This window comes from Panicum hallii, chromosome 8 (genome assembly GCF_002211085.1).
Source record: "Panicum hallii strain FIL2 chromosome 8, PHallii_v3.1, whole genome shotgun sequence".
Taxonomy (NCBI): domain Eukaryota; kingdom Viridiplantae; phylum Streptophyta; class Magnoliopsida; order Poales; family Poaceae; genus Panicum; species Panicum hallii.
In genome coordinates this window covers 44836077-44860907 of record NC_038049.1, presented here as the reverse complement: position 1 = coordinate 44860907, position 24831 = coordinate 44836077, and the positions used below count along the sequence as shown (strand labels likewise).

Genomic DNA, 24831 nt, shown 5'->3' with positions numbered 1-24831 from the left:
GCCTGCCCAGCATAGCAGCCGAGCTTCAGGAGAGCTCACTCAAAATTGGGGATCATCGGAGAAGGCAGCAGCAGCTAGCCCTCTATTCTTCTTCTTCTTCTTCTTCTTCCACCTGCAGCTCAGCTGGAGGCCTTCCATAGCAGACACACATACAGAGAGAGAGAGAGACAAGACAGCTAGTACCAGTAGATTCCTTTCCTCCACAGGAAGAAGAAGAAGACAGCTAGTAGCTAGCTTGCTTGCTTGCTTGTCCTCCGATCATATCCTCGCTGCCCACCATACTAACGGAGGATGATGAACTGGAGCGTTGATTATTGAGCGAAGAAAAACAAGAGTTAGTACGTAGGCATGGATATGATGGATCCTTCCGTCTGCCGCCTCCACCCGGGCGTCGCCGTCACCGGCTTCTGCCCCGCCTGCCTCCGCGACCGCCTCGCCGGCCTCCAACCGCCCTCCTCCGCCGACCTCCGCCGTTGCAAGTCCTTCTCCTATGCGCGCTCTGCCGCCGCGATGGAGCCGCAGCGCCGTTCCTGCGACCTCTTCCGCCACCAGCAGCCCATCGTGGCGGCGGTGCCGGAGGAGCACCTGGATTATTATCAGTATCAGGATGAGGCGGCCGCGCGGCCCCACGAACAAGACGCCTCCAGAAAGTCCTTGGGGGGCCTCCTGGGCAGGAAGCTGCAGCAATGGCGCCGCAAGAACAAGAAGGAGCCGGAGATGCCCAGCCGGCAGCGCCACCGGCCCTCCTGCGACGCCGACCCCCTGTCGGGACCGGTGCCGTCGCTGGGTCGCCTGCCCGCCACGTTGCTGTCCCTGTCCGTGGAAGAGGACGACGACATGGCGCCGCCGCCGGTCCCGCGCTCCGATGGGCAAATCCCCGTGGAGGAAGACTACTACTACGGCGACGGCTACGGCAATGCGGCGGCGGCGGTGCCCGGCGGCACCGCGCAGACGAGGGACTACTACCTGGACTCCTCCAGCTCCAGCAGGAGGCGGCGAAGCGTGGACCGCTCCACCACCTCTGGGCGCAACTCATTCTCCGACGCCAACCACGGCGGCGAGCTGCCCGCCACCAGCAGGGCGACGACGGCGACGAATGCCAACGGCAATGCCAGGGTCTCGCCGGCCATCGCCGCAGAGCGGCTATACCACCACCACTATCATCATGAGGCGCAGAGCGTGCTCGTCCACCACCAGTACTGCAGGGACGACGACTTCTCCGGGAGCTTCGGCTCGGCTCGGCATCCTCGTCAGAATCCGGCGAGCAAGCCGCCGCCTAACAAGAAGGGGATCAGAGGGTGGAGCATCTGGGGCCTCCTCATACACAAGAAGAGCAGCAGGAAGCAGCAGCAGCAGCAGCCTGAGGGGCCATTCTTCTCATCAGAAGCAGCAGCAGCAGGAGAGTACCCGTGGCCCGAGCTCCGCGCCAGGGGGTACAACGGGCAGATGCTCCGGTGCAACAGCAGCATGAGCGCCAGAAGCTCCTTCAGCGGCGGCGTGGCGGCGATGATCGGCGGCAGCGGGAGGAGGAGCATCTCCGGTGCGGACATGCGTGATGTCGTCAGAGATGGCGTCGAGAGGAGGACGAGGAGGGACGAGGTCCTGCTGGAGAGGACAAGGTCTTCTTCTTCCTACTCGAGATCCGGGCATGGCCTTGATCCCAACATTCCCAGGCGTTCCTCTTCCAAACATGAGTTGAATTCGATGCACAGGAGGAGCACGCTTGGACTCTAGCCACTCACACTCTGCTGGGTTGCTGGCTTGCTGCTTCCCATAGCCTAGCCACACACAGCATAGCTCATAGTTTCTTCTGGCTGACAAGGTGGGCCATATAGCTAGCTGGTCATTTGTTGTGTTGTTTTTAGTCTAGCAGCTGTTGCATTACATGTATAATACAGACACTCTTGTAGTCTAGTACTCTACATCTACACAGCAGGGCCTTAATTAGTTCCAAGCAGTGGGAAGTGGACATCATACATAACACAATGATATATATGCACGTGCATCCTCTGTTTTCTGCTTTATTTGTATCACATTCATAAAATCGTCATAATGGAAAGAAAGAGAGGATAGGATGCCTCAAATGATCACAAACAACTTTAGCAAAAAAAAAAAGTAATTAGCTAGCTTTTAAATGGATACATGCATCATACCCTCCGATCCCTCCATAGCAGATAAGCTTCTGACTCCTCTCCGCTAGCTCCCCAGCTGGCGACTAATATATCTAGCAGTGCAAGCAGCAGGGACGACTGCAAGTTAGGATGTAATAAGGCTAATCACAATACAATGGAGAGTTTTATATTCCTATTTTCAAAAATACCACATCAGTTTGGGGATGAATGAAATACTACGCCTCAATAAAAAATTTCACTGTTTCCAAAGCTAACCAGTGTAATTAAATGCTAGTTGATCTAGTGTGGCATGTATATTTATAACCAGTGTAATTAAATGCGCACGGGATCCTCATGAAACAACGGCGGTCACAGTGGTCATTTCACGCCACTTCCAATATCTTGGAAACGAAACGAGTTAGCAGAGTGTTGTGGGGATGAAACTGGTTCCTTCTGTTCCCTCGTTAAATCAGTACCACATCATCAAAAATGCTGACATGTCATGGTAATTAATGCTATGAAACTCGCCATGTGATTAGCCTTCGTAGTGTTAGGAGGTCCAATAACAAGATATATAAGAATAAGGATCAAGAAATAAAGTTAGTTGCAATCATTTCATGTCTTTAAGGGATAAATAAAGGAATTACCTTTCCGCGTGGTGCCTGTAGCTAGCTACTTGCATTGTGTGGAACAAGTTGTGTATGATGATGTACGAGGAGGGCCAGACAAGTTGACGCTGCTAGCAGCTTGGATAAGCAAGTAGGAAAGGGATCCAGGCACACAAAGGGCAAGGACAGGTGCCCCCTCTTCGACTCTTTGTGGTGGTGAGTGTGTCCAAGGCTCCAAACCAACCACCAGTCGTCAGGCAAGCAGCAGTCGCAGGCCATGGCCATGGGGGCTTCTGCTTCTGATGTGAAAGCGCTGCTGCAGGTGAGCGCCGAGGATGGCGCGCTGGTGGACGCGCTAGACCGGCGAGCCGCTGCCGCGCGTCGGGCGCTCCAAGCGGCGGCGGAGCCCAGCCCCAGCTTCTTCGAGGGGTTCGCGCTGCAGGGGATCCGCGTCGACAGCATCCACCCGGGGCGCATCCTCTGCTCCTTCACCGTGCCCACTCGCCTCACCGCCGGCGGCAACCACCTGGCCCCGGGCGCCGTGGTGGCCCTGGTGGACGAGATCGGCTCCGCCGCCGCCGTGGCCGACGGCCACCACCTCAAGGTCTCCGTCGACATGTCCGTCTCCTTCGTCGACCTCGCCGCCGCCGCGCCCGGGGACACCCTCCGCATCTCCGCCAGGGCGCTGGGCCACAGGGGCGCCTACTCCGGCACGCACGTCCTCGTCGCCAACGCCGCCACGGGCAAAGTCGTCGCCGAGGGGAGGCACTCGCTCTTCGGCAAGATGAAGATCAGAAGCAACATCTGAACCAATCCAACCCATCCTTGCTCTATTTCTGTGTTTACTATTAGACTTGGATGTGATGTGAGTTGCTCTGTATGTTTTGCTGCTGCCACTCTTATACTGTTTATTTATGAGTTTTATCTTACTAAAGCAAACACAACTACACAATCAAAGGTTCTCAGACCCATCACATAACAATCGAGCAAAGGCTCTCAGTTTCATCCTCAACAGAATCAAGCGTTATGCCCAGCAGCCATTTCAGTAAAAGTAAAAACATCGCCGCAGAGGCGACAGAAAACATTAGACATTCTACAGATGCTCATCACTGAACTACTGCAGTGTTTAAGTTCCTTCATTCACCCACCACACATTGTTTGAAGGAACACGCTATGACATCTGTTTGCTATTTCTGAATTTATTTGTTTGGGTATCATGCAAATGCCCCCTGTTATTTCTTCTTGCAATTGAGGTGTCAGATTTCTCCTCATTCCCCAATCCTCAAGGGGAAGGTGTCATCAAATTTTTTTTTTGGTAGAAGAAAAAAATGCGCGCACCATTGAACGCCACCCGACAGCAAAAGCTTCTCCATCTTCAGCTTGCCGGTTTCCTCACAAAAAACTTTTGAACCTGTCCAGGACAACAAACAAAGTGTTTATATTCGATGGAGCATGTTGCATATAACTTTTAACATGCTGAGAAGTCTTGTTTCTACGAAATGTGCAGAAAAATTCTAGTGAAAAAGAAAAAGGATTCAGTTTGTGTTACCTGCTCCAACGTCAAGAACATAATCACATTCCATGATCCCAATCTAGCAAAGTTTGGGAGGAAGCCTTTGTAAAATGCCAAAGGTCCCTGCAGAGTAAACGGCTATTAGCTAAGGCCCACCTCATTTGGAGCTCATTTTACATTAACCAGGTACCGTACAAGTGGGTTGCTAAAACATAAACTGATTACAGTTAGCAGTCTTTGCGACTAAAGTTGACAAATCACTTCTCAGAAAATTTTTAGCAGCTCTAAAAGGTGTATAATTGGTAATGAAGGGAAGCAAACCTTCAACATACTCTAAAGTTCAAAAAATTAGGTCCTATCAGCATAAAAGATGAACCCCACAGTCCTGCTGGGCCAGAAAAAAAGATGTATGGCACATGATGGCATAAGCTATTGTTCTACACTTCTACTCCCACATTTCATTATGAAGACAAATTCTCATTTAGTCCAAAAGGTAACAACTGAACATAAAACCTGCCTAAGAAAGCCCTGGGAAGCAAAACTAATTGCTGCTAGAGTTACGTTAAACTGGGGGCCTACCATATGGCTGTTGCCAAGAGAAGATGCAAAAAAGTTATATTCTAGCTACAAGCTCATCTAAATTTGAATCCAGAATCATGACATGAGTAGCAGTGTGGAACATACATCATTCTTTAGCGTCTTCACAAAACAATCAATGGTGCTTTTGTAGGCTGAGTCACCCATCATTCTTGATTTAACCTGCAAGAAGATGGTTCTTATCAGTCTCGGTTACACTAAAGGGGCAGGGGAGGGAGGGAGAGAACTTGGAGCCAACAATTCAGTAAAGAATCAATTTTCGATAGTCGGCAATATTTCAGGACACAATAAAGTGGGGAACTTCTGGAAACACGACCAGCGTCCATGCCCAAAAATTAGGATGCCCAGAAAGTGTGAACCTCCAACATGTAATAACAAAGGAAAATAAAAGTAGTATCTAAATTCTGACATCCAGTGACAGCCTAAGGTGAGTTTCCTGAAAACAGTGGCATATGGAAGCAGAGGACATCTCACCACATCAACCGGAGAACCAATACAAACAGCGAAGAAGCCAGCACCGAGACCAGAAAGGAGGTGGGTGACCGCATCATCTTTGAATCCAGGGAGTTTCAAAATCGTCTGCGCCAAAAAAAGGAACAGTTTGTATGGGCAATTGAAGGAAGGAGCCATGGAGCAATTCAGCAGAGAGAAGAAAACAAAGGGGGCACACAGCACCTGCTTGACTTGATCATAACTTGCCAACTCAGCAGCGTTGATGATAGCGTTGCGTGCTACATTTGGTCCTAGGCCGGTCCAGAGAGCGGTAAAGCCTTCCTGATGATACATACGTATGGGTGTGAGGCAGCTGATAATTCATTGAGGGGCAAACAGAGCAATCGATGAGTGTTAGTCGGGAGAAGATCAGACCTGCCTAGCAATCTTTGCATAAGCATCCATGGCGCCAGCATAGCGGCGTGGCGCACCGGGCGCAAGCTTGCCCTCAGCCTGGAGCCTGACCTTGACAAGGTCAGTGGGGTTGGCAACGGCGATAGCGATGGCACCTGACGACGATGAGTAGCAGCAGCCGGAGTGAGTTGCACACGTCTATATATGAGTATGACATAGAGGTTGAAGCGGAGGCTGGATGAACTCTGGTAGTGGTAGCATACCAGTGGTGAAGCCGGCGGCAATCTTCTTGGAGAGGGGCACATCCCCAACATGGTCTTGGCCGACGTAGAAGGACTTGACCTGCGCATAGCGAGTATGTAATGTGTTCGACGAAATGCAGCAACAGGAAGAGAGGAGAGAATAGAGTAGAAGACGTACGGGCTCGTAGAGGCCAATGCGTAGTCCTCCGTAGATGCACTGTCGGTGGAGGCCCGGTACGATTCCCTTCCAGAGCGCGGCGGCCCCTTCCTCCCTGGCTATAGTGGCGGCGGTGCCCAGCAGGCCGCGGTACTTGGGGAGCGCCGCCGGTGCTGTTGCGTCCCCAACGACGGTCTTCTGCAGCTGGAGGCGGACCTTGGCCGTGTCGAGGGGGATGGTGCATATCTGCGAGCGAGAAGAGGCATAGAGGGGGGATGATCGATGATATCGAATCTAATCTCTCGGGAAGGAAGCAGATCGATGAGATTTGGAGGTCCAGGTAGATCGATGGGCAGTTGGAGTTGAAGCCGTGGGTGGGGAGCGAAGGAAGTGGAGAGATACGGTACGGTACGGTACCTCGGCGAAGCATGCTGAGATGGCGCTGGCGGTGAAGCGGCCGGCGAAGGAGATGTCGCCCTTGGAGCCGTCCGCTGGCATGGCTGCTGGGCGAGGTCGAAGCAGCAAAGCAAAGAGGAGGGAGGGGGAGAGATGGAGGAGAAAGCGGCGAGACCCCTGGTCTGGAGAAGAGGAGTAGAGGGAGGGAGGGAGGGAGATGCGGCCTCGGTCCGGGTCAAGCAACTAGGCAACAAGCAAAGGAAGGAGACGGCAACGGCATTGGGTTGCTTCAGAATCTGCTGCAATGCAATGCAATCCAGATCACACGGATAGATAGACAGATAATGGCCATGACTCAGGATCTCTCTTAGCTTTTTCTTGTGAATTGTGATGGCCAACAAAACAAACAGGTCAGCCAACCCAAGAGAAGAGCATGCTGTCCAAGCTGACAACCACATCAGATGGGATTAGCAGCTTGCTCATTCTCATCAGCGATGTGGAGCATTAGTCAGCCCACCCACCCTCTCTCCCACCCCACAAATTTTTTATCATATAGGTGTATATGCGTATGCGTCGTCCATCACTAACTTTTTTTCTTTTGAGAGCCCTGAGTGGGATAACTAATCCGGCATATTAAAATTACTCAAACCTTTTGCCCCCAGGAGGAGGGCCCAACCCAACTTAAGCGCGCGGACGTTGCCATTGGGCCCAACCCAACCAACTAAGCTCTCTCTCTCTCGGCCCACTCGATCTTCCTTCTTCAGCCCGACCAGGCCCACTTAATCGTCGTCTTCCCCATCTCTCTGTTTCGTCCGCGAGCGGACGAAGGAAATCAAGGTGAGGGAGGTAGGGGGAAAAAAAAATCCAAATCCAAATCTAAAACCAGTCCAATCCCCCGCAGAGCAGAGCAGCGCAGCGCAGAGGATGGTGGGCAAGGGAGACGCCCCGGCTCCGCGCGAGCCCGAGGACGAGGAGGAGGACAACGGAGGTGTCGTCAAGCTCATCAGCGCCGAGGGCTTCGAGTTCGTCGTCGACAAGAAGGCAGCCGTGGTCTCCAACACTCTGCGCAACATGCTCACATCGCCAGGTACAATTAGCTGCTTTAGCTTTCGATTCGATTCCTCCACCATCACATTAACCTCATCTGATTTCCCCCCATCTCCGTCATGCCAATCATCCAGGAGGCTTCTCCGAGTCGCGCCAGGGCGAGGTCCGATTCCCGGAGATCTCCACCCACATCCTCGAGAAGATCTGCCGGTACTTCTACTGGTCGCTCCACTACTCCAGGTTACTCTTGCTGCCTAGTGCCTTTGCTCGGGTGTTTGCTTGTGTGCACCTCACCACCTGTCATGATTCATTGATTGACGGCCTTCGTACCATTATTAATGATTCATTGATGGCCCAGCTACAATCTGACACTACATTATTTACAATCTACTATACTACATGATATTATGTGTTTCAGTTCTCCCTTTACCCCCTTTATCATGTATATATCAGTATGTTCTGCCTATGTTCATCAACTTCTAGATTCTTGATATCCCGAGCTAAAGGGTCTGCTGCGATGGAGTATTTTCTCTCACTTATTATTACTTCAAATCACCGTAGTAAATTTTCACTTCAATAAAAACAAGCAACTTGTATCTAATCTAGTGGAAACTGGCAACATCGGCAGGCATCGGAATTTGAGTTTGAGGCATGGCCAATCAGGATAATGTCAAGTCCTTGCCAAGCCTTGCACACATGCATTTACCCTTGTGTCTTTTGTGTTAGTAATCTTGTGTCTTTTTGTGATTTTGAAATTTTATCTTCTAGCTACATTACATAATTTATTCTGCTTTTTAGTATGTTTATTTCCACCTTCTTTGACCTTCGTAAAGCAATGATACACACCGCTCTTGTTTGTTCGAGAGAAAAAAAGAATTTTTTTAAATCCATCTGGCTAATGGTGCACGAGTTGTTTAGTGTCTACATCTGCGCTACTTAGCTTGCTCAATACAGAGTATTGACAGCTATCATATTTTATTTTGTCCTGCTTTTTCCTTCTTCTGTATTGCCCTGCTTTTATTTTACATTACTTAGCTTGGTGATACGAATTTGTCCTAATTTACTGGTGGTATGATTGACCTGCCGTAAGAATTGATTGAACCTGAGCCTGGCAAGGTAAAGCTTGAGCTGTGTATAACCTCGCGTGTCGTAAGTTGCCCTAATTAGTTGGCTGGTTCGACTTGTCATCCCCTTCCCCAGTAAAGAGTTAAGACCTACCCATTTAGGTGAGCATCAATTGAAGCCGTGACCATGCTGCTGTCTTAATGGAAAGTTGGTAGTGTTGTCCTGCATAACAGTTGAGAATGTAGTCTTGCTGTTTTTAAACCTCGTCAATCGAAACTTGGCATCCTCGAGTTTGAAGGCAGGTAGTTGTTGTGTTTAGCAGTTTGGTTGTGTTATATCATCTGCAGTTTGTTCATCAAGGTATGACGGGCTTGATGAACAAACTTGTTGAGACTTTGGTGGTCCTTCCACTGAGCAGAGCAGATTTCAGTTTATGTCCGCCCCCTGTGTAGTAGAAAGAAACTTTGATGTGACTAGTAGACAGTACTCATCTCATAACTCTTGCTGCTTCTACTATTGAAATACTTGAACCGCAGAAGTTGGTACACTAGTGTGGCAAGGGAGGGATGGGTGATAGTATGCTCTGCAGCCGTTCCTTTCAGTTGCTCGTACCTTAGACTGAATGATTTGTTTTGGTTTGGTGTGGCTGTGCAGTGGGACGGAGTCGGCGGAGTTTGCAATTGATCCCGAGATAACCCTGGAGCTGATGATGGCCGCAAACTACCTGGACACTTGAGGAGGAAGCAGGTGGTTGTGCTGCAGCTTTAGGTGTATTGTTGTGAATGAGTGAATGAAACAAGTGAATTGACCCTCTCTCTTCATGTCTACATCTTTCTAGCATCCACCGGCTGTGCTGGGACGTTTATTATCCGTAGATGCGATCCGATCTGACCTGACCTGACCCGGTGTAGCTTAAAGAAGAAGTGTAAGCATGAGATGAGACATGTAACGTGTGTGCAAGTATTTTTCTAATCCACTAGACACTAGTTGTGTGTGGGTGCCGGTGCCCAAGCAAGACAAAGCAAAGACAAAAACAATCTGTAGCACCTTGTTTTGCTGTGAATCCTCCCTCTGTCCCTCCAGTTGGTATTGGTACCACTCTGGAGTTTTTTTTTTTGAAGTAATACTCTCTGGAGTTTTTGGAGCAGGAAGATGACATTCATTTCATTTCAATTGGATTGTCTATCTAGTCTTGTCTGGAGGAAACGATTCGTCAGTTACCTCTCGTCGTAGGAATAGGAAAGGAAGGGATTCTCCTCTCCTCGCAGGATCTAGGTAGAGACCATACCAGTACCACCATCCATCCCTCCCGTCTCCCTCCGTGTGGTTGGCGGCGGGGCAAGTGGCCGTGGCACGCGGAACACAAGACAGCTACAACTTAAACACAACAAGAAGAGGAGAGGAGAGGAGACCACCAACACCATCACTCCCATCACAGAAGGGGAGGGAGGGAGGGGGAGAGAGAGAGAGAGAGAGAGAGAGAGAGAGAGAGAGAGAGAGAGAGAGAGAGAGAGAGACCTACAATGGCGGCGGCCCTCGAGTCTGCCTGGCAGGTGCGTTCTCTCTTCGTCCGTCGTCTCACTCTCCAGCATCATCTCTCCCTCTGATACATGTCCGATCTCCGCTGGGGCCAAAATGTATGTCGCATGCAGGTCCTGATCGCCAACTTCACCGAGTTCCAGCTCGCCACCCTCTTCACCTTCCTGCTCCACGAGACCGTCTTCTTCCTCTCCGGCCTCCCCTCCCTCCTCTTCGAGCGCTTCGGACTCTTCGCCAAGTACAAGATTCAGGTACATTTGCTGTTTAATTCCTCTTCAGCCAACGCCAATCTATCTGATCTGATTCAATTCATTCGTCGATTATCAGTACTCACCCCTGCTGCTATGTTTAATTTGTGCTGAATGTTTCCTTTTCTCCGTCAAGGAAATACTACTGTATTACCTAGTATGCAGTAAGAATGTATATAGGACAATACAGGTCTTTTACCATATACCACTAAGTGATAGTACTGTGCGCTGTAAAAGAACTGAGCTCAGACAATAAGATTCAACTGGAGATAATGTCGAGAGAGGCAGGCAACTAACTAGTTTTTTTTTTCTTTTTACCTGTCAGTCAGTCATTGATTCGGTAACCGCTTTGCTTCCCCATCCATAGTGGTAATTGATCAATCCTCACAAATTAATTAAGCACGGGCTAGGAAAGATGATGACAGCGATAGATCAGATGCTTCTTGTTGTTTTCGCTTCTAGTATGGCCCAAAACAAGAGTAGGCAAACTCTCGCTTTCTTCTTCCTTGATCCTCCCACGCAACCATTCTGGCTCCGATCCTGCTGCGCTGCTATTGCTACAGTATCCAAATCAAAAGGAAGGCAAGTATGACAAGAATTTGCCCATCTTAAAATTGTGCCTGCACTATGGTAGGGCACCACCTTGGGCACTGCTTTATTGCTTCCTCACCTTGCAATAGTACATATTCTATTGTGCCAGCTCTTCACAAATCTAATTTTGCTTTCCCTAATACAGTAATTGCCACTGAGCTCATTGTTCCCTAAGAAAATGACTGCCACCCACCCAGGATTGACTCTTTAATTTGCAACAATAATTGCTGTGCCTATTTTCTTCTTCATATATGCTACCTACTTCCTTTTAAATTTTCTCTAGAATGCGATGCATGCATCCCCCTGTGAAATAGAACACTCCTGCCTGCTAAGGATTTTGTTCCCTGTTTCTAGTGTAGTTCAAGTAAAAAGTGGCTGATGATCTTTTCCCTCTCCCTCTTTTTTTTTGTGATACAATATTTTATCTGCCGGAGCTTAAGCAATTCAATGAGCACCTACCTATACGGCTATATACCTATCTTGCTGCTATATCTTGTTACCTTAACCAAAAAAGAAATGTGTGCATCTTTGCAGAAGAAGAGCAACACCTCTGCTTATCAAAACAGATGTGTCCTGCGTCTCATTCTCTACCATGTCTGTGTGAACTTGCCTGTCATGATTTTCTCCTACCCTGCCTTCAAATTCATGGGCCTTAGGAGCTCTCTTCCTCTGCCACACTGGTACGGTATCGATTCACTTCCTTCCTTCTCCTTTTACTCAGCCCACGTTATTATGCAAAGATCTAGCTTAACTGGAAGAAAAATGTTTGAGATGCTAGCTGTATTTTCCGCAGGACGGTTGTTGTATCTCAAGTTCTATTCTACTTCGTACTTGAGGATTTTGTATTCTATTGGGGACACCGGGCGCTGCACACCAAATGGCTATACAAGCATGTCCACAGCGTCCACCACGAGTACTTCACTACATCTATGATGATCAATCTTTAATTTACACAATGCATGCATCCCTTTTCTGGTCTATATATGATTGACACAGCTAGCAATGCAAATCCGTGCAGATATGCTACACCCTTCGGGTTAACTTCTGAATACGCCCACCCTGCTGAAATTTTGTTCCTGGGATTCGCCACAGTTGTTGGCCCTGCTCTTACTGGCCCTCATTTGTTCACCCTATGGCTTTGGATGGTGTTGAGGGTACTGGAGACAGTTGAAGCTCACAGCGGCTACCACTTCCCATGGAGCCCCTCAAATTTCCTGCCACTGTATGGCGGGTAAGTAAGCTAGCTAGCGCATTGTTGTTGACCTGAAAGTGGCCACCATATATGGTACAAGGATTGTAAGTGTACGTTTATTTAGTTGAAGTTTTGGAACTAACTGACACTGCTGAATTTCATCGTGAATATAATAGCTCGGACTTCCATGACTACCATCACCGTGTGCTCTACACCAAGTCAGGGAACTATGCCTCGACTTTTGTTTACATGGACTGGTGTGTTTATTTCCCATAAATGTATTGGCATTATTTCATCATGCAGAGGCTATGAACTACTATACCTTAATTAGCCCTTTTAATGGTTGTGTTCCTGCATGCAGGTTGTTTGGGACGGACAAGGATTACCGCAAGGTGAAGGCCATTGAGGAGAAGGAAGAAGGGAAGAAGAATATGTAGATCATGCATGGGAGCTGCCAGCGAGCGAAGACGTACAGGAGCAGCACGTACTGTGTACAATAATCGTACTATTGGTCGGTTGAGATCTTTGACTCCCCATGTTTAATTTGCTTGCTCTGATCATGAGATCCTGGGGGTTTGCATTGTGTTCCCTTAGACGGGATCGGATGTATATATACTTGGGACGGCGTGAACCATTTGGATCGGAGTAGCAAGATGATGAATTAATAATGTGAACAACAGATAAATAAAGCAAAAACTGTAGCCTGTTCATCAGCTGCATATATAAACAGACAGAGAGACAGGGCTTTAATTTGCATTGTTGGCCGTCGAGTTCAATTATATATTTGCAATAACTCATGATCTATCGATGACTGCAAAGCTCGCCTCCGGGCTGGAGCAGCAGTCATCTATCAGATCAGAGCTTTGCGGCGAGGGTGCGGCCGCCGTCGATGCAGATGACCTGGCCGGTTATGTAGGATGCGGCGGGCATGCAGAGGAAGGCGACGAGCGCGGCCACCTCCTGCGGCGAGCCCAAGCGGCGCATGGGCACCCGCGCCATCTCCATCTCGGCGAGCCTCCGCGCCCTGCCGGTGTCGCGCAGCGTGGCGCTGAACATGCCGGTGTCGATGGCTCCCGGCGCCACGCAGTTGACGCGCACGCCATGCGGCGCCCACTCGGCGGCGAGGCTCCTGGTGAGCGGGTGCAGGGCGCCCTTGCTGGTCGAGTAGGCGGACAGCGCCGGGTACGCGACGAAGGCGGCGACGGAGGACATGTGCACCACCACGCCGCCGCCGTCTGATGACCGCCGGAGGAGCGGGTGGGCGAGGCGGGTCAGGTGGAAGCAGGAGTCGAGGTTGGTGGCCATGAGGCGGGCGTAGTCGCCGGGCGTGGTGTCCGCGGCCGCCTTGTAGAGGGACTGGCCGGCGTTGTTGACGAGGATGTGGAGCTGGCCGTGGAAGAGGTCGCGCACCGTGGCGACGAGGCCCTCCCTGTCGCGCTGCGAGGACACGTCGCAGACGGAGGCGGTGATCGCGTCGGCAAGGAAGCCCTTGTCTGCCCAGCGGCGCCGGCATGCGTCCAGGTCGCCGGCGGTGCGGGAGCAGGTGTGCACCCTGGCGCCAAGGCCGGCCAGCTCCTCCACGATCGCAAGCCTGCCGTCACATATTATATGTATCGACATGAGATATATAGGTATATCTATATACGCTGCATGCCAAACACACACACATATACACAGTATATATAAGGTTGTTGGCAGGTTGGTACCCGATCCCTCTGGTTCCTCCGGTGACAAGCGCCGTCTTGCCGGCCAGGCTCCACCGTAATTCCTTTGCCGCCGCCATGAATAATGTTCGGAGGACTCGGGCGAGTGATCGATGGATGTATCGATCTGGTTCCTGCCACAGCTGGCATAATATAGCTGTAGCAGACATTCCATGGACCATTATTAATTATATATATACTCCGTAGATAATAACCTTCGGGCACTCCGTACATAATTTACATTGGAACCTTGGATTTGACGTCGTGGATTGCGTCATCAGGAGCTTGCATTGCATCGGCCAAATTAACCGGCTCACCCTCGTCAGTGACGGAGTCAGGATTTAGAAGTTGGGTATTCCCATGCATGCATGTATATTAGAAAAAGATATGTCTGATAAAAAACGCGCTTAAAGTTCAGAATGCTAGGAACCATTCAAACTAAAGTTGTTCCGTGCAATGAAGATAAGATAATTACAGTTGTTTCTCATTTCTCGTGTGCCAATTTCTAAATAATCCCCTTTCACATAAGTAATTCGACCTAAACAGTTAGTTTTATGCTTGAAAAAGTAGTAAACAAAATAGAATGCATCACCTAGCTCCACGAGGATTTCATATCACTGATTGCTATTCATTTCTCACATGCCATAAAAGTAAATAATATTAACGACAAGAAACTAAGAAGTTGCCCTGCTGCCGGCCTGGGAGAGTGGGGCACCAACTGCATGATAAGGTAGTAGCAGCAGGCATATTGGTATTGGGCACTGGGCCAGGCAGTCAGAGTGATCTGGTAGTAGCATAGCGCCCATCGTCCCATCTTGATATTTTCAAACATATACTGTAAGCACGTGATGTGATGGTCGATCGAGATATTTTCCGATGGAGCGAGCGATGGCCCATGTTTTGATTGATTGTATTGTATTGTATTTATTGTAGGCACGTACGATATAACAGTATATATAGCAAATTAGCTAGGTGCATATATGTATGTACGTACAGGTATAGCTGTGCGTGGATAGATAGATAGATGGATAGATGGATATGATACGATGTAATAGTAAATTTTATACGTGACGTTTCCATCTTAATTTTTGGTTTGATCCAACTTCTATCATTGACATGTGGATCTTAGTCCATCCCGTATGCGAGTTGGATCAGCCCTCCGTCCACGACCCGATCACGTAAATCTCTACAAATTAACGCACATGCAACTATAGCTATACGTATCCGATATTTATATAGTCTTTGTCTGTAGCAACGCACATGCATATTTGCCTAGTAATCTCTACTATTACATACAATGATTTCTTATCCATCCATCGAAGTTCTAATCGGAACCCGGGTGGTCCGTACATTGGGTTAAGGATACAAAACACTTAGAGTTAGCTCTTAGCGAGTAATAATAGAAAAAAGACCGAAGTTCTCGACAAACATGTGCTATATTATTATAAAATAAATATAATGTATAACATATATTTTATATGCTAATCAATATATTTATATAGTTTCCGTAGCAATGTACGGACATATTTGCTAGTAAATAAAAATAAAAATACAATATTTTCTGATTTGGATCGTCCGTAGCTTCCCATTATCATATGGAGCAAGTGCTCTCGCTGGCTGCTAGTTGGTGGAGCCCGCTTTCAGCTTGGAGACCTGGGTTTGAGGCATGCTTCCTTCTTCTCAAGGCGGGGAGGCAGCCGTCTAGTAGTCTTTTTAGCTTCTCTTTATCATAGGGACAGACCCTTTTGTATTGTGTAGAGGATGCATGTTTGCTGATTCCCAGCCAGAGTTTATCTCAAGAGTTTGACTAAATTGGCAAGTGTTTGTGGGTAGACAACTAAACTTCGGTAAGGTTATTATATTTTAGGCTCAACATGTCAAAGAATGCCTGCCATATTATTCTTGTGCTTTACACACTCGCCTAAAGTACATGTACAGCTGCGCCTGCGCTGAGCTGTTCACATGAACATGAACATAAACATGAACAATCAATAATCTCCCACTCCACAGTCCCAGTGTAAAGTATAGCTTTCATTTCATAGTACGTATATGCATCATGTGCTGTCGAGTATACGTACGTATATGCCTATGCATGTAGGGTCGTTATGCTAGGAGCTACGTACAAGCTAAGGACGACACGGTGGTGATGGGTGGCGTGTGTGATAGAGGATGAGACAAGCAAGCAAGAATCTTTGCTGGCTGGCTCATGTGATATGATCCATGTCCAGCCACCAGCACTCTGATCGATCGATTAAGAAAGAAACAAGCATCACAACAAGAACGAAGCAATCTGTCATAGTCTCAGATGATGAACATTTATATGCATGTACAGATCGATAATCCAAACAAATATCCCAGTTCAAATAACACTAGCTAGCTAGGTAGTAGTGGTGCAGAACGAAAAGGATCTGATGATATGCTTCGATGCTCCATTATTCTCATGGGCCTGCAAATTTGTCTGTCGATCAGCAGATGCTAGCTGCAGTCATGGATGCATGCATGTATATATAGGGGCAAAACAAATTTACAGTGTAAGCATGTACTGTATGCACATGCACACACTTGCAAGCAGCTAAGCACTGCGTGCAGAGGTATATATATACGACAAACATACAGTACTTACAGCTCGATCGCATGTATGATAGATCCAGCATGCGTCATGCAACAATATAATGAGACATACAGGAATTGAACAGCATCCTGCAGTACATGATCTGAACGGCAGCTAGCTGATCTGACAGCGAATATAATGTGTACGAAGTGCTAGCTGATGACCTCACTGCAGGCATGGTGACAAGATTAACTACAGACATTAGCTAGCAGAGGTTGTACTTAACTACGTAAGTACTCTATTAGACAAGCAGCTAGCAGGGAACTTGTTAGCATGCTAATGTGTCTGATGATGAACACGCAGATCGATCCATCGATCAGGCAAAGTGGCGAGTCCAAAGAGACGAATTGAAAAGTTTATTTGCTAGCTAGCTAGTAGTCATCAGTCAGTCACATGCATGTGGATGCATCCGGCCAGCAGGGCAAAGTGACAAACACACGTCGCACAAGCGTCAGCTTTATTATACGCGCATAACCCCGGCCGGCCAGCGACTAGCTAGCTGCTCCACTAGCTTAGAGTATTAGCAGTCCTTCAAGCATCTACGTACTAATTATTTATTAAGTGCATGGTGACTGATCTGATCATTACTGTATTAGCAACCCTAGCTAGGAAGAGAATTAAGGAAGAAGGACACCAATGCAATAATCAGTACACTACTCCAAGCAACAAATTAGATAAATCAAAAAAAAATAGGTAGGGGTCTCCCTACTGATTCCCTCAAATTATTAAATAAAGCCGGCCATCGTGCGTACTACCGGTGGTTGAGTAGTGCAAGTCTCACGCACTCGCCAGTCATCTTTTACCAAACTAGACAGCAGGCCAATTCTCAAGATCTTATTAACTTTTCAGAAGACACCCCTGCTGGTCTACCATCCCTGAGAGCTTGGAGAACACACATAAGTGTGCAACTAAACATTTATGCACTTAAATTTCACTAAAATATGACCCTATATATTATATATGGATGAATGCACATCAAGATGCTAAATTTAATTGGTGTATATATATATATATATGCATGGCCTCTGATGCATATATGATGAAGTTATCGAGATTCTCCTCCTAGAAATTAGCTAATAAGCAGGGGCATGATTGGATATGCATAATGAACTGAAACTAGCTAGTTTCTGTCAGAGATGGAGCATTAGATGATTAATTGACACAATCATTCCACATGTTACATCAGTGATGTGTGCATGCATCTTGGTTACCTCCTCCACCAGTGATACTTGTGTTTATGTGTGTGATTGATCGATCTGCAAATAAATGATGGAGAATATCTGTGATACGCTGAAATTTTTTTTGCCGGAGGCTTCAACTCTTAGTCAAACACAGATCGAATGCATATGCTGGAATCCGGTTGAATTCTCCAAGCGCTAATCGATGGAGCCCATCAATCTGATCTGTGTGAGGTCCGCGTTTTTTCTGCGGGCGTAGGTCCGCGAATTGGGTTCTTTGATGGAGCCTGCCCACCGGGTTGAGTCTTACGCGTGGGTGGCTTCTTTAATATAATGTTGTTATTAATATATGTCATCAGCTCAGTTTTCCAAGGACCCCATGTCTAGGACCCACTCCTCTAGAATTAGTATGTCATTATTCTTCTCCGTATTCTTACAATACGCATACACCAAATGATAAAAAAAGTCGAAACGCCATTAATGTATTAACATGGAGGACTAGCCTGCAGATAGGATCGGCAAGCTGCGCACGCAGCATCTGATCAATTCATTACCAAGTGGTTGCTAGAATATAAACATTCCAAAAGCTTTGTTTAATTTGATTTGAAGAAGGAACAAAGCTCATTCCATGCATGTATATATAAAAATGTCTTGTCTGTCCAATAAAAAACAACTCTCGACCATACTTCACTGCTAGGTACACAGAACAAATAAATTACCTACTGAGTAATAAGATGCCTATAGCTTAACAGCGATGACAAATTAAAGATAGCTACTAGCTAGGGTACACAAACTACGCTAGCAAAGACAGCAGCACCACTGTGTGTGCACCAATTATATATTATCCATTACTTTACATCTGAACTGAAATCAGAGATAGAAGAAAACAAAATGGCACACTCACCCACCAAAACCTAAACAGCAGGCCTTGAGAGAGGACTAGTCATCTAATCATACAAATTACCCATCTCCAATCCCTCCCCAGCGTGATACCATCCTCTCTCTCTTCGCTTCCTTCTTTCCCTTTTCTTCTTCACTATTCCAGTTCCGATTTGCTTTGTTGATTCTTGCACATATATAGCATCGCAATACATACCCGCATGCCAATATGCCATCTTCTTGGTCTGTGATCTACTAGTTGCATGCCTTGATTGCAAGCTTGCAGTAACAAACAGATATATTGCTCAATCACCAGCAGCTAGCGCGCCCATGAACTCCTCTACCGCCATGGATCAAATAGGCAAGTACTGGGGCATCTGGGGAGCAAGGAGAAGCGGCAGCAGCAGCAGCAGCACCGCGAGCCCCATCCCTGGTTGGGCGGAGGCGGCGGCGGCCGGCAGCGAGCCGTCGTGGGAGGAGAAGGCTTTTGCGCGCGATGCGGCGGCGCACCTCGGCGGCTGCGTGTGGCCGCCGCGCTCCTACTCGTGCACCTTCTGCCAGCGCGAGTTCCGGTCGGCGCAGGCGCTCGGTGGCCACATGAACGTCCACCGCCGTGACCGAGCTCTTCTTCGGCAAGGGGGCTCGTCCCCCGAAGACGTGCACGCCCCCAATGATCTGCCACAGCAAGGGGCTCTCCTGTACAGGGCGGCCTCTAACCCTAGCACCACGACGGCGACTACTGCGGCAGGTACTACTGCCGGCTCAGCAGCCAAAGGGGATGCGCAGGACACCACTACTACTCCTACTTCCTACTTATCAACCATTATCAAGGAGAGCAAGAACAAGCTCCTCATGTCGATGCCAGCCTCCATGGAGATGAGAGAAGACCGTCAGGCCATAGATCAGTGCGATCGTGATGATAGCGACCGCGAGGAGTCAGCAAGGACGACAAAGAGGAGACGTTTGAATCATCCCTCGGCGGCGGCACTTCTGATCTTTGTGCAGCCATTGGCGGCGGCTACTGAGGTCACAGGATGTGAATCATCACAGGCGTTACAAGGACTTGATCATTATGCAAAGGTACCACAAACAACAATCCCAAGCCCTAAGTCTGGTTCCCCTCTTGTTGATCAACACGAAGTAGATCTAGAGCTAAGGCTTGGGACCACTCCAAAAGTTACATGATACACAGAGAGCTAGTACATACTTGTGCGTGCAAATTAAAGGAGATCAATTTGTTTGGTCTTTTGAATTTATCACTACCGTACCACTGCTGGATTGTTGATTGCTTCATTCCCCGGTCCTGTTAATTTTCTCTCCTCTTTTTCCCCATTTCCTTTCTTGTGCTATCAGATCGTACATTTTTGGCCAAAGAGCTATTTGAGACAAAGACTTCTCTCTTTCAATCTCAACTATTGTTCTTGTTTTAATGCATAAGCAATTATTGTCAACCAAGCAAGATATACACATGTTGGAGATGTTCTTCTTTATTTTCCTTGTTAAATTGACAACTAATAATACATAGCCCATAAAATATTCTTCTATTGCTGTTGTTTTTAGATCCTTTGATCAACTTATGCTTCCTATTGTGCCTCTAGCATGCGTACCCTTCAGCATGGAGAACTTGTATTGACTCGAACGTTTTCCTCACTAGCTTGTTTATTTCTTATTTTCATTCTATTTTTGGTTTGTTCACCACGAACTTTTTTGCTACAGTTTTATCCCTGGAATCAGTTTTGGTTAATGCATGTATCTGGAACTTGATGCAGATAGCCGTTTATATAAATAAATAAGCTCCCCATTTCCCAAGCTAAGGCATTTCATCGAAGTCCAAATCAAAAAAAGTTATTTACGTTTACATATATATATATATATATATATATATATATATATATATATATACCTTCATATTATTGTGCGAATACAATCTTGATTAGAAGGTTAGGTCGGCTTGCTTGAGCTAATAATCAAGATCACAAGCAGACAGTAGAGAGGACGAACCGACGGAATGGTCATCTGTTGTTTTCCTATATACTTCCAATACTCATCATGTGGGGGGCAAATGCAGCTCATTCCCATATAAATTTATTATTATATCATATCAAATTATAATTCCAGGTACACATTGAGTACTAAATTAAATAATTATTTGTGTACATCTCTCAACCCTTCCCAGCCTCTTTACATACATATATACTCCCTCTATAAAACAAAGTCACTCTAGAAAAACTAAAACAGATTGGTAAAAGTATCAAATGACTTGCTTGCACCTATGTACTGGCTACATCTACGCTAATTCACTGTTGCATGCACATACACGTACTCAAAGGGGGTAACAATGACAAGAATTATGGTACAAGTTTTGAATCACAGAATGACTTTATTCTAGGGAGAGAGGGAGCATGTTGTAGTTCCTTTCATGGCTCTTAGAAAAGAAATGCAAGCTATACACTTGCTTCTTTTCTTTCCCAATTTCCTTCTACCATAGCAACACGTTTGATACCTATCAGTTTCCTGGTTCCAATTCCCTTAAATCTAAGCAAATAAACTTTTGTGACTGCTAAATTTACATTGAGACATCAGACATATCAGCGAGCTGGTTGATGGGATGCTGTAATGCTGGTTGATCTGGTTTTTAGAAAAACATGAATTACTAGTCAGACAAAAATTCACAGTATCCATATTATTATTAAAAGCACGCAATCAATACTAGATATATTATATTTCCCGACAATTTTGTATGAGTAGCCAACAGTTTTGGTGTCTTTTATTATTTTTCCTCAAGTGCTTGAAAATATTTCTAGTATATTTGCATCTTTGCAAATGGTTTTATTAAATCACCAACAACACAATTCTTAACAAGCTTATTATTCCCCACAGTTATGATAGATAGTCATACAAGTATACTAAAAACCGTTGGCCATTGTAAAAGAAAAACTGTTAGGATATGTTAGAAGTCTTGTTGGGAATAATCACCTTTACAGGTTACCCTCTAGCAATAACTTTTTCGAAGCATCCCTTGTCAGCATGCGGCATGTTGACCACTGGATGCAAGCTATACTTCCTCCGTGCGAGGTTTAGCCATCTAGCATCATCGTTGGCAGTCACCATTTGGATTAGGGTTTTGTGGTGGAGGTTCTGTAGAGGTCGATGAGATAGCGATGAGAGGGAGGCACCATTGCCTGGGGTAGTGGAGGAACACTGTCGGGCAAGGGTTGGAGGAGATTGTGCGAGCTACATCCTTTTAAGTAGGGGTGTAAATGGTATGAATATTTTTTGACCGATCGACCGACCGACCGGCCGACCTAAAGAAGTCGGATAGTGATTCAAATATCATTTTTGCATATCCGGATATTTTCTCGGATATCGGATACGAATTTGGATAATTTATCCGAATATCGGATTCAGATATAATACAGGTAATATCCGTCGGATGTCAGATGTCCGGTTTGATAATCTGGATAGTTAAGTCGGATACTAGATTAGGATAGTTGCATTATATCAAATATATACATTAATAAAAATCTAATTTAATCTCTATAAATTCATAACTAATTCATTTCAAGTTAGAAAAATATAAAATTAGTACCAATTTTTTTAAAAAATATAATCTACCTATTGGTACTCTATAGGAGGTGAATCTATTTATTTGTAGTCTAGTAATAAGTTATAAATGTCATGTGATGATTTGTTAATTTGCTTTGTTAAGCATAATTTAATTAAAATTTGAACTCCTAGGATGTTTGAATGTTACAACACGTGTGATATGAATAAATATTATCTTTACTAGATATCCGAAGACTAGATATCCGAATAAATATCCGTATCCGATATTATCCACATCCGGTTGACTCCATATTCGATACATATCTATTCGTATTCGTAACCGAAGCAATATGAATTTGTATTTGTATTTGTATTCGAGGCTATCCGTGTTCACATCCGAATCCGATAGAAAATATGAAAACAAATACAATATTGGTGTTATCCGTCTATATCCGATCCGTTTACATTCCTACTTTTAAGGAACGATTGATGGAGGAGGAGACAGTGAAGGGTCAGGCAATTATAAACTTTTTTAACTAGCGGAGGAAAAAATTGCAAATTAATAACGATGAATTTTCTATCTCAACGGGAAAAGATTATAATCTCCTACCAGTATTCATAATCCACATTTTGAAGCTTCTACTCTCACATAAATCTTTTGCTTTGATTACTCACCATTGGGTGAATATTCTTTTTTACCAAGAAATTGATTTTTAAAATAATTCGATTCAAAATTCTTTGCTTTCTTAACTTCTAAATTATTGATGATGGATGGAGTAACAAGATATATCCACTGGCTATGGGCACACTGAAAGTGATTAGCAACAATAGGGTGGGCTACAGCGACCCGGGTGGAGACACCAACAGCTTGAGTAGAGGGGCCATAAGAAGGGACAGGGGTTGCGCTATAGAGGGCATGAAGTGTCGGGCGGAGGAAGAGAAAGGGTAAGGTGTGACAGGTCATGTGGGCGTGCAGATAATGGTTCGGACCAGTAGAGCTAGTTAACGTCGTGTTCTCATTATAGGTGTTGTGCCCAAAACATATATTAAGGTTATCAGAAAAATATGTCCATATATATACAGACGTAGTGGGATATTCCTATATCCTTATAATATTCCTATATCCTTATAGATCGATATTTTTTGGCTAGCTATGTAGTGAAATAAGTATAAAACATACATTGAATATCACTATGTGTGTGTGTGTGTGTATGTTGTGCTAAAAGAATGAAGTGTAGGAACTATACCTTATTGCCTTAGCTTGCTTGTCGTGTGGGTACGTAGTCGTACTGAACTGAAAGAGTACCTGCAATGAATTCCAAAAGCAAGCTAGCAGCTCATTATATTAATTGTCTCATAATAATAAATACAGTATATATATATGCCACTGCAGCCACATATGTATACGTACTACACTCCACTGCTGCATGCATCTGAGCTAATTGATGCTGCCATAGAATAATTCAAAACACTGTGCTACTGCACGCATATCAGATTCCTGCACTGTTGTTGCATGCATGCAGAGAATATTTACGCCCAAGTCCAGCATGCATGTGGCTTGATTGTTGCAGGTGCAATATCCATTGGCCATTATTAACCATGCACGATTATCTTGCACTGAATTCAACTGTTATTAAGCTAATGCATATATCTATATATATATATGTATATATATATGCCTTATACAAATCTCTATATGTATGAGTATTCCAAGGACCTATTTTTCATCGGTTATGTTTAGGACCAGTTTTTTGTAAGTTTTCTTATATATGTTTTTTTTTTGAAAAATGGGTACCTATCTAATAACTGTGATGGGGCATTCACTGGTTTTTGTGAACACGTCGAACATGTCACGATGCTGGCAATAACTTACTACACACTAAGGTTTATAACATTTCCCAACACTTTACTTACGAGTTGCTAATAGTTTTTATTATATATGGATAACTAGCTACCATAACTGTGGGAATGAGTTTGTTAGAAATTATGTTGTTGGGAATTTGATAAAAATCATTTTTAGCCTTCCACAAGCTATAACACATGAATTTTGACCGTTTTCACCCGGGGCCGTTTTCATCCCTCCACGACCAGTTTCCACCCGTTTGAACATGATTCTGTGTCTGGGTGCGATTTCTAACAGTTTCCATCGAAATCGGGCGTTTTTGTTCCATGCACCAATCGGCACCATTTTTATCCTTCTATGAGCTATCGCACATGATTTTTGGCAGTTTTCACTCGGAGCCGTTTTCATTCCCCCACAATTTGTTTCCACAGGTTTAAACATGATACCATGTGGTGGTTCCATTTCTAACCATTTCCATCGGATATCGGCCTTTTTCGTTTCGGGCATCTATCGGCCCGTTTTTGGCCTTCTGTGAGCTATAACACGATTTTTAACCATTTTCACTTGGGGCCGTTTTCATCCCTCCATGATTCTTTTGTACCTGTTTGAATATGATGCCATTTCTAACCGTTTGCACCGAAACCGTCCGTTTTTATTCCAGCCACCCATGAGCCCGTTTTTGGCCTTCCATGAGCAATACATAGTACATGATTTTTTTGCCGTTTTCACCCGAGATCATTTTCATCACTCCACGATCCAATTGCACCCGTTTGACACATGATACTATGTGGGGGTGCCATTTCTAGTCATTTCCACCGAAACCGGCCATTTCATTCTGTTAGAGCGGTGGATCGACTACTTATATCCGTGGATAGACTACCGCGTGATAGGATCGGGTGATGTCGTGTGGATCTAAACA

General features: G+C 45.9%; 7 protein-coding genes across 7 annotated transcripts; 5 read left to right on the top strand and 2 right to left on the bottom strand.

Moving 5' to 3' along the window:
* Window positions 1-348: 348 nt before the first annotated feature.
* Window positions 349-1734, top strand: LOC112872431. Its single transcript, XM_025935500.1, has one exon. The coding sequence runs from the start codon at window positions 349-351 to the stop codon at window positions 1732-1734; it is 1386 nt and encodes a 461-aa protein (XP_025791285.1).
* Window positions 1735-2911: 1177 nt separating this feature from the next.
* LOC112903001 (acyl-coenzyme A thioesterase 13-like) lies at window positions 2912-3671 on the top strand. Its single transcript, XM_025972207.1, has one exon. It carries the CDS (start codon window positions 2997-2999, stop codon window positions 3525-3527), a length of 531 nt encoding a protein of 176 aa, XP_025827992.1. The 5' UTR covers window positions 2912-2996; the 3' UTR covers window positions 3528-3671.
* A 48-nt stretch (window positions 3672-3719) lies between these two features.
* LOC112902999 (mitochondrial uncoupling protein 1) lies at window positions 3720-6702 on the bottom strand. Its single transcript, XM_025972205.1, has 9 exons — window positions 6492-6702; window positions 6096-6320; window positions 5939-6017; window positions 5697-5830; window positions 5505-5603; window positions 5304-5408; window positions 4917-4991; window positions 4269-4355; window positions 3720-4130 (listed from the first exon to the last, which is right to left on the bottom strand). The coding sequence occupies exons 1-9, from the start codon at window positions 6570-6572 to the stop codon at window positions 4095-4097; spliced, it is 921 nt and encodes a 306-aa protein (XP_025827990.1). The 5' UTR covers window positions 6573-6702; the 3' UTR covers window positions 3720-4094.
* Window positions 6703-7274: 572 nt separating this feature from the next.
* Window positions 7275-9659, top strand: LOC112903003 (elongin-C-like). Its single transcript, XM_025972208.1, has 3 exons — window positions 7275-7557; window positions 7652-7757; window positions 9237-9659. Exons 1-3 carry the CDS (start codon window positions 7395-7397, stop codon window positions 9316-9318), a joined length of 351 nt encoding a protein of 116 aa, XP_025827993.1. The 5' UTR covers window positions 7275-7394; the 3' UTR covers window positions 9319-9659.
* Window positions 9660-9989: 330 nt separating this feature from the next.
* On the top strand, window positions 9990-12865 carry LOC112903000 (methylsterol monooxygenase 2-2-like). Its single transcript, XM_025972206.1, has 7 exons — window positions 9990-10135; window positions 10235-10372; window positions 11495-11640; window positions 11754-11873; window positions 11979-12191; window positions 12329-12409; window positions 12514-12865. Exons 1-7 carry the CDS (start codon window positions 10106-10108, stop codon window positions 12587-12589), a joined length of 804 nt encoding a protein of 267 aa, XP_025827991.1. The 5' UTR covers window positions 9990-10105; the 3' UTR covers window positions 12590-12865.
* Window positions 12866-12985: 120 nt separating this feature from the next.
* Window positions 12986-14029, bottom strand: LOC112903004 (tropinone reductase homolog At5g06060-like). The gene is made up of 2 exons (XM_025972209.1): window positions 13859-14029; window positions 12986-13743 (listed from the first exon to the last, which is right to left on the bottom strand). Exons 1-2 carry the CDS (start codon window positions 14023-14025, stop codon window positions 13008-13010), a joined length of 903 nt encoding a protein of 300 aa, XP_025827994.1. The 5' UTR covers window positions 14026-14029; the 3' UTR covers window positions 12986-13007.
* Window positions 14030-18562: 4533 nt separating this feature from the next.
* Window positions 18563-19960, top strand: LOC112903166. The gene has a single exon (XM_025972384.1). It carries the CDS (start codon window positions 18854-18856, stop codon window positions 19706-19708), a length of 855 nt encoding a protein of 284 aa, XP_025828169.1. The 5' UTR covers window positions 18563-18853; the 3' UTR covers window positions 19709-19960.
* The last annotated feature ends 4871 nt before the right edge of the window (window positions 19961-24831 follow it).